At 36.9% G+C, this 9696-nt stretch overlaps 2 protein-coding genes across 2 annotated transcripts; one reads left to right on the forward strand and one right to left on the reverse strand.

Moving 5' to 3' along the window:
* Positions 1-426: 426 nt before the first annotated feature.
* On the forward strand, positions 427-3030 carry LOC120118614 (polyvinylalcohol dehydrogenase-like). The gene is made up of 4 exons (XM_039138637.1): positions 427-537; positions 632-1083; positions 1859-2465; positions 2536-3030. The coding sequence occupies exons 1-4, from the start codon at positions 472-474 to the stop codon at positions 2992-2994; spliced, it is 1584 nt and encodes a 527-aa protein (XP_038994568.1). The 5' UTR covers positions 427-471; the 3' UTR covers positions 2995-3030.
* Positions 3031-5493: 2463 nt separating this feature from the next.
* LOC120118613 (AAA-ATPase At3g28580-like) lies at positions 5494-7226 on the reverse strand. Its single transcript, XM_039138636.1, has one exon. It carries the CDS (start codon positions 7198-7200, stop codon positions 5566-5568), a length of 1635 nt encoding a protein of 544 aa, XP_038994567.1. The 5' UTR covers positions 7201-7226; the 3' UTR covers positions 5494-5565.
* Between the last annotated feature and the right edge of the window lie 2470 nt (positions 7227-9696).

The following is a 9696-nucleotide window of genomic DNA, read 5'->3' on the forward strand; positions in this document are numbered from 1 at the left end:
ATTATTTTTTAATAAATATATGTAAACATATGAAATTGTAAGTTGGCTAATTTAATAACTCGGTTAAAAAATTTTTTTTAAGGTGGTAAAAAATGTTCTTCTAAGGTAATTCGTTGTTTATACATATAACATGAGGTTTTATTAAAAGACTTGAGACATTGGTAAACATAAAGACACTAGAATAAAGGGCTGATTTTATCGATACACGCAACTTGATTTTTAATTCATCAAGATGAAATGTAATTTGGAAGATATAGTTGTCTGCTATTATATTCCCAAGTCATATACAGTTGGATTTTATGTTAAGATGTAGAACATATTGTAAAGTCAAATTTTCTTTTTTAATACATAAAATAATTAAAAATAGTAAATAAATGATAGTCTTGCTAGCTAACATCAGGATATCATTGCTTAAATCCCCTCTAATCTCATTACTGTACAATAAATTAAGCAACATAAAATTCAAGTTCAATGGAGTTGGTTCTCTTACTATGCATACTTTTATTGCTGGTTTCTGCACCTACAGCTGATTCAAATGTAAGTCTCAAAGCCTCCTCATCTTTTACATGCACATATATAATATATAAAACGATGCACATATCCGTTCATATTATACGACCCATTTACGTAGGGTTGGTTAAGCCATGGTGGAGACATACTGAACAGGAGATATGCCGACGAGGAAAGCAAGATAAGCCCAGAAACAGTTTCGAATCTGAGATTGAAATGGAAATTCAATGCCGGGAGAGACATCACCGCGACACCGTCGGTTTTGGACGGAGCAATTTATTTCCCGAGTTGGGATGGATATCTCTATGCCGTGAACGAATCCGATGGATCTCTTATTTGGAAACAGAACTTGCAGCAGTTGACTGGCTTTAATTCCACTGGACTTATATCCAATGTTAGTGTCATAGTTTCAAGAACAACGCCCGCCATTGCGGATGATTTGGTCATCGTTGGGATCTGTGGACCGGCTTCTGTTGTTGCAGTGAAGCGATCCAGTGGGGAGCTTGTTTGGTCAACCCTGCTTGATGGAAACCCGGCCGGTTGCATCACCATGTCTGGAACTTACTACAAGGGGTTAGCCACTTGATTCTTTATTATAACTTTTTTCCATTGAAATTTCAAGAAAAAAAAAACCTTGTTTTTGGATTCGGTAATGCTAAACATGACACTCATAAGAGGTGAATAATTAAAAAATATACATAATTTGTGGCTTCTTTAAAAGGAAAAACGTTGGCATATGAATCATCAAATCCTTGACAATTATAATAGAAACATGATATCAGCATAGAATATAATATAGCTCTACGTTTTATTATTATTTAAACAAGGAAATTCAGATTTTACTTTCTTGAAAGATCCATAAGTATTTTATTATTTACTTGGCCTGCAAATATATACACTTTTCAACAAGATTTGCATTAGGTGTAATTTGTTTCATTTCTGACTTTTAAGGTATAAACAATAGAAAAATCGATGAGATCAGCAGATTCGGATGAATGTGTTAATTACAATCCAAAAGTCAAATGTAAGGCTAAAGATTATTTAGTTTGGCTGACCTCATAGTCCTTTGAAAAATTGGACCATTTCTAAGCTCACCTAAGTTACAAAAAAAAAACTATACAAGGGAAAGAAACATACTAAATCATTATATAAGTTATTGTTTTTATTGTTAAAATAATAATTTAAATAATTTAGATTGAGTCGAACAATATACATATTTGGTTCAGAAAGATAATAATTTGACTCTTGCAACTTTTGATAACAAACGCATTCTCAAAGTTTGAGATCAAAACCAACAATGTCAGATGTCCTAGTATGTTAATGCCTCGTTAATTTGATTTAAAATCAGGAATTTCTACGTTGGCACATCTTCACTAGAAGAAGTGCTAAGCCTTGACAAATGCTGCACATTTCGAGGAAGCTTCGTCAAACTCGACGGAAAAACCGGAAAAATCTTGTGGCAGACCTTCATGTTACCCGAAAACTTCGGCAACCGTGGCGAATACGCCGGGGCTGCCATCTGGGGCAGCAGCCCGCCAATCGACACCAAGAGGAGCCTCGTCTACATTGCCACCGGGAACCTCTACTCGGTTCCCCAAAACATATCCGATTGCCAAGAGAGAGAAAACAATCAAACCCAAATTCCTCCAACGCATTCGGATGAATGCATCGAGCCCGATAATCACTCAGAATCATTCGTGGCCCTTGATTTGGACACTGGAAACATCAAGTGGTTCCATCAGCTCGGGGGCTATGATGTTTGGTTTTTCGCCTGTAGTAATCTTTCAGTTCCTGATTGTCCTCCGGGACCAAACCCCGATGCTGATTTCGGCGAAGCACCGATGATGATAACCATAGACGTGAATGGAACTGAGAAAGACATCGTTGTTGCAGTCCAAAAAAGTGGATTTGCATGGGCATTGGATCGTGATGATGGCAATATTATATGGTTTACGGTGAGGTATATTACCCCGAGTTAACTTAGTACTAAAATACAATGATTAAATTAGCCATTAATTGGTGTAGGAAGCCGGACCTGGTGGTGTCGCCGGAGGCGGAACATGGGGAGCCGCCACAGATGAAAAGAGGGTTTACACAAACATAGCAAACTCCGATCGTAAAAACTTCACTCTGAAACCATCTACAAGGAACGCCGCTGCCGGCGGATGGGTGGCGATGGATTCTAAAAACGGTGAAATCCTTTGGTCGACAGGCGACCCTAGCAATGGCACTGTCACTGGGCCTGTGACGGTGGCTAATGGGGTCCTATTTGGTGGTTCGACGCATAAAGAAGGACCTATTTATGCAATGGATGGTAAGAGTGGGGAAATTCTGTGGTCATATAACACAGGAGCAACTGTTTTTGGTGGGATGTCAGTTAGCGATGGGTGCGTTTTCGTTGGCCATGGATATAGGGTTGGTTTTGGAACCCTCAACCCCAACAACACAGCTGGAAACTCACTCTTCGCATTTTGTATCTCTTAAGTCCTCACTCGGACATTAATAGTGTAGGGGTTTTGTGATAAGTGTAATAATTTTATATAATTAATGTACTTCATATAAATCTATTGAAGCAAATAAAAATTTTATGTGTGTGTTTTTTTACGTATGTTGTCCTAAAAACTTGATATTAAATGTAAAGTGATTAGTTAAAAATAAATATTAATTTATTAATTATCAGATGATTTAATCTAATTATTTTTTTTAAACGGAAAATAACCAACATTTTATTAAAAACTAAGAAAACAAACCAACATCAGTGTGGTCCAGCTGTTACACACAAATAAAAGCAAAAATCATAAAACTCAAACATAACTAAAGTAGTGAGAAACGAAGCAAAAACATTAAAGTGAAACCGGCTTTCCCATCATTGCTCCAGAAGAAAAAAGAACGATGAAACGTTATTAGTAAGGAAACAAAACAGATGAAAGATAGAGCTGAAAGCACTGAAATACTCCGATGGGTCATCTACGGGTGGTCTAACCACAGCTTGTCTTCCGAGGCTTGAATCTCCACAAACTGAGGCGCCTCTTCAATCCATAACCTATCAGATGAACTGGAAGACGAATCGTTCGCCAACAGGTGAGCTGCCTTATTCCCTTCTCTTTGGACAAACTGGTAGATACATGCATGTAGTTGATCTGCTCTTTTTTTTCTTTTTTTATCTCATGTTGCAACGCTTATTTTCGAGAGGTCTAGCATTGGTGACTTAATTTTTAATCACTGATTTGAATCACCTTCAATGATTACTGATATAATCCTAACTCCACCGCAAGCCGGATTGCATGTGTTACTCTCATCGCTTCTTCTTGGAATAAGAAGGTAACCCTTGTCAGTTCCCTTCGACTCGCTGCCATGATCTAGCCAGCATCATTTCGAATTACAACACTTGACCAAGCTTTATTTTGTGCTAGTGATCATCGCGCATCAAAGTTATATAACTTTTACTTGCAATTAGGGGCTTCCATCGAACTAGAATTTGTAGATGGGGACCTCGAAGGCTTTCATTGGTAGAGGCATAATCTAAGCATTGAGCTCGAACAATGGTAATGATGACTTTTACTTGCAATTGATTGCCTTTGTGAATGAATTTATTTCGCGCAAACCATAGAGCCTAAAGAATGATTATTATTTTCGCATGCTTTGTGGTAGGGTACCTGTCAAATAAGTACCCTATCCAATCTAACATAGGAACATCACTAACATCCTGATTCCAGTGATAATACAACGCATACCACATTAACCGGGGCAAAAAAATCCACTCAACGCATACCACATTATCATGTTTCTGGACAGGTTCCTCTTCTTCAATAGAAGCCATCACTATGTTCGATCCAACACATGAAATCTCATTACCAACAATAGAGGCAAGTGTTCGCTCCACCCAGCTCTTTTTTCTGACTCGCTCTCCCTGTGACGGTAGAAAATTCCTGACCCCCATTCATCTTTTGAACCCCCCAAGTACCTTCAACACAGTATCATCACTCAACCATGGGCTCGTCCCCCACCCCTCTTCTTCGTGGAGGCATCCGAATTGAAACATCCCATTGTGGAACAGGCCCAACTTGTCCTGCAGAACACGTAAGGGGCAATAAGTCGCCCCATGTCCAAGTTTCCCACATAAAAGCCAGAACAATCGAAGCTTTTCTTATTAAAAAAGTGGAATAAGTGAAAGTGCCATTCGTAAGGGATAGTTTTTTCCTTCTTCACAATGGCTTCCGAACATCGATTCCAACCCTCATCCGAATACAACCCGTGTAACCAAGAGTAACGACAGACGCATCGCCCAATGTTTTTTCAACCTGCTCGGAAATATACCCTACTAGTAGATCATTAACCAACACCAAAAAATCTACCCTTGTCAGCGGCACCTTCATCGGATCATCATCCTTTTGAATGTGGTTTAAGATTAAGAGATGGAATGTGGTATAAGATTAAGAGATGTGAATTAAAATACCGGGGTCCATTCGAAGCGATCCTATTTGTGTCAATTTCGTGAAATAATCTGAAGAGAAATTGTTTCTCCCCTAACTCAATAATCGCAATGCCTCCTCTGGGATGCCACACATTTTCTAGAGTGATCCTTATTGCTAGAAAAATCACTAAGCTCGTTGCCAGGAAACGACCGACAAGACAATTCAAGACAGTTCTCAAACGAAATCGGCCATAATACCCAGCGAAAACAGACTTCAAGAATCAGCCAAACCCTAACAAAACTTAACACTGAGAAAACTCAAAAAACATGCCAGAGATGACAGAGAAATCCTAGCAGATTTAATCTAATTATGAGCTGTATTATAAGGTTAATTATAATATAATAGAGAACTTATATTAATCAATAATTTAATATAAATTTGGTAGTTCATAAATTCATATTGAGCGAATAGTTCAAAAGAATTATTGTGTTGACTACATCCCAAGGGGAGATGGCTTATTTTGGTTTATAGAACAGGATAATTCTCTAATAGAGATATAGAAGTATTAGTGATACAATAATTGTCTCATATCAGAGTTCTCATTATTTTTCGATGCATGTGGGATTGAGATGCCACGGAATTAATGGATGACTCCATTTTCCTTCACTTCTTTGGCTGATTTTACATCTTCTGTGACAACCTCTTCAACAGGTTGTTCCTGTTCTGATTCTTCCTTGGGTTTTTCCTCTTCCTCTGCTTTCTTCCTTGCTTCCTCTTTACCAGCCTCAAGTGCTTCAATCAAACACTTCAAACAAGCTTCATCTTCTTCATCATCATCCGATTTCAACATCAAGTTCTCAGCAACATCGGCCGGCGTCATATCCGTTTCTTCCAACAATCTCTCGATTTCTCCGAACAGCGGATGAGAATCAATGTCCAAGTAGTTCTTCGCCAACACCTTGAATGCTTCAAACCGACAATACGACATCTCGATGTGTTTATCCATTCTTCCCCTTCGAATTAAAGCCGGATCAAGCTTCTCGACATGGTTGGTGGTGAAAACGATGATTCTTTCGCCACCGCAAGCCGACCAAATCCCGTCGATGAAGTTCAACAGCCCCGATAACGTTACTTCGCTCTCTTTCTTCTCTTCGTTCTGCGACATCGAACTAATCGGATCGGAGCCTTCTTCGCTCTTATCGTCTTTCTTCTTTTTCTTCTTCCCTTCTCTTTGGCCTGTAAGATCAAGAGAACAATCGATGTCCTCGATCACTATGATAGACTTGTTTGATGTCTCGATCAAAAGCCTTCTTAACTCCACGTTGTTTTTAACAGTCGTAAGCTCGAGATCGTACACATCGTAGTTCAAAAAGTTAGCCATGGCAGCAACCATGGTGGATTTGCCTGTTCCCGGTGGACCATAAAGAAGATAACCACGTTTCCAAGCTTTTCCGATCTTAGCATAATAGTCTTTCCCTTTACTGAACTTCAAAAGATCTTTCTTGATTACGTTTTTCTTCTTTTCATCCATCGCCAAAGTATCAAACGTCGCAGGATGCTCAAACGCCACATGTGTCCATGTAGTGCCATTTCGTGGACCGTAAGAACCTTGGCCCCCGCCGTTCGAGTAAAGTTTCCGTTGCCGGTTATCGGCGGCGATAGCCTTACCCTGTTTCATCACATGTTTGAGATAAGTTCCGGTGACAAATTCCCGATCGCGTTTATGAAACTTGAGGACGTAATACCGCTTCTCGTCGGCGGCCGGATAAAAGGAAAACTGCTGTGTTTTCGGAGTGGATCGATTCGCCGACCACCAAAGCTTGACTCCATCGAACTCATCGGTGATTTCTTCATTATAGTCCATGCTGAGAACTAAAGACTGGCTGTCTTTAACAACGTCGGCTTTGAGTCGCTTAGCGTTTGCCGATGATTTGTCACTGAGGTAGTTCTGAATCGCAGAGAAGGCTTCGCTTTTCTTCATCCTTTCGCCGGTGTATTCATCGAAGGTTACATGAATGTAAGGATAGAATAAATTCGAAAGCTTTTTACCATACCGGAACATATAGTCCTGGAGTTGTGGGGGCAAATATTGTCGGAACATGGCGTAGGCGAACATGATAGCCGCCATTGTTGAGCCTAGATTAGACCAAAATTCTCCCTTCATCATCATTTTGCTTCTCTGTCTTTCTCTCCCTTTTCTACCCCTCGAGATGACTGAAATTTTGTGATCTATACACTTGCCAAGCTTTTGAAGATATAGAGGAGATGATCGCATTGAACTTTCTGAGCTGTTTCCATTGTTATTCGTACAAGGAGAAATAAGGACTCTAGGGTACCTGTTTTTTTATATAAAAATATGGGTAAACTACTGCCATGATCACTAATATTTGGGTAAGTTATCGTTTTCACCACTGATGTTTCAAAAGTCACAAATCGGTCACTAACGTTATCATTTGTTACAAATTGACCACTCGTCATGGAAAACACGTGTCATGTTAGCAGCAGTTAACAGGTTTACTTGAATGGTATAATTACACAAATAGTTCATGTTATTTATATATTCTTTCAATTTGATTTTAGTTTTAATAAATTAAAATATATTTATTTTTAATTCTTATAAATAATGATAAATTTTTATACAAAATAATTAAATGTTTAAATCCAACGGCTTTATAAAAAAGGAAATCAAAATTTTTAAATTAGTTATAAAAACAAAAAAAAAGTTACCCATCTTAAGTGAAAAAAATTTAAAAGTAGTTTATCCTAATCTTAATTAATTTCTACTATCAACGGTCCAAGACTCGTCATTAATGTTTTTTTCACTTCACTTTTTTCTTCCCCAAACTCTTAATTAATTTCAAACTTTTTTCTTCCCCAAAATAATTTGAATTTTAGTTTCTCAGATGATCAAATACGTATTTATATATCATTTGAATTTGGAACTTCATTTTTCATTAGTATACCAACTCTCTGCTTTATCATGTGAATATGTGTCTTACAGGCTGCTGTAGGTCCTTGTAATGTTCCAAAACCTAGTTCTTGGAGTACCATCGAGCAAGGCAAATGAGATATGATCACGTCTTCCATTTTATAACCGTAAAAAATAATAAAAAATAATTAGTAAAATAAAATTTGATCAAATAAATTAAATATAAAATAATAAAAATAATTTTACTATTTAAAAAATGTAACAAAATATATTTGATAGAAGGAATTTATAGAAGGAAGAATGTGAATGTAATTTTGGTGTGGTTTGATATTTGGATTTGGGGGTATTTATAGGGGAAGGGGGATAGGTCGTCCGGGATTTAAGGCAGCTGCGATAATAATAGAACGAGCAATAATTGAGGGGGATAATCGAAGGTGCGCTTTATGATCCTCGCCTCGCTGACATGTCAAAAACCCCTGAAGGCGCGAATTACAGTTAGTGCTTTTTCACCGTGGTGCCAGCTCATACAGAACCCCAAGAAGGCGCGCTTCATGATTCGCATCTTCCGTCCATGTCTGGAAGAAGAAATAAGGACTCTGAAGTGTAGGGCCTAATTTTTATAAAAATATTGATAACATTTTTATTTGTTAAAATATTGACTTTTAAAAATATTTTTCTTATCGATTTGTACTTTTTAATGCACTTAACCTATTAAACTCGGGCAGTTAATAAATAATAAATGATTTTGGGGATTTACATCAATTTTTTTTTTAAAAATAACTAGTTTTATTAAAGATAAAAAAAATATTCAGAATTACAATAAAAATTTATTAATATAATGTAAACGTAAGCCAAGTTATAGTTAGGATGTTTTTCTATTACCATTGACACAAAAACTAGCTACCTAGATCATATAATAACTGAAAAAGAAAAGATTAAAAATATAATCAATGTTTGAACTAAATAAAGATGCAAATAAATTTGGATGAACGAACCACAAAAAGGGATAAAACTACTGAAGACCACCGAAAAATCGCAAATCAAAATCAAGCATCGTGAGAAAACTAACCACGAACGCAAAACACTTATTTAAATCAATCTAAGGGTCCAAAGCAGGAAAGATCATCATGATAACAAATAGGGTTAAAATGTATGTTCTTTTAAAGTAGGATAGGGTTAGAGTTGTTTGTATGTTAGATTTGTATGGTTTAGGGTTTAAAAAAAGGGTTAAAATTGATTTTATGTTAGAATGTTTGTGTTTTTAAAGTAGGATAGTGTTAAAGTTGATTGTATGTTAGATTGTAAAAAATAAACATTAAACATTTAATTGGAAAAAATATATAGATATACGAAAGGGTCATCTTGTAAAATAAACAAGTTGGAATCGCATTAATTGAAACTAAAAGAAAATGAAATAAAATAAGTTAAAACATTGCAAAATATGATTACATGAGTGGTGGTCAACGGTTACGTGAAGATGAAAGAGATGAACATTTTTTCCTATTGTGGTTGGGGTTTCTGCAATGGCCACATCTTAAGTTTTGTCTTAACGTCTCTCAAATATTCACATCACAATGAATTCGAGTGAATTTTGGATGACCTGACTCTTTTAATAAGTCCGGATCTAGTATAATTGGAAGCCAAGTCTGAACCTCATTTGGATATTTGTCATTACTTATAGGGGAAACTCATATTCATATACTTTGAATACTTGTGAAAGTTGGTATACGAGATCCACATAACACTTATAGTTTTGACGATAAAATGAGCAAGCTGCTATGACATGGGAGCATGGATACTTCAAATCTTGAAAAAACCCACAGTCACATCATCTATCTCGTA

This window comes from Hibiscus syriacus, unplaced genomic scaffold (assembly GCF_006381635.1).
Source record: "Hibiscus syriacus cultivar Baekdansim isolate YM2019G1 unplaced genomic scaffold, ASM638163v2 tig00110328_pilon, whole genome shotgun sequence".
NCBI lineage: Eukaryota > Viridiplantae > Streptophyta > Magnoliopsida > Malvales > Malvaceae > Hibiscus > Hibiscus syriacus.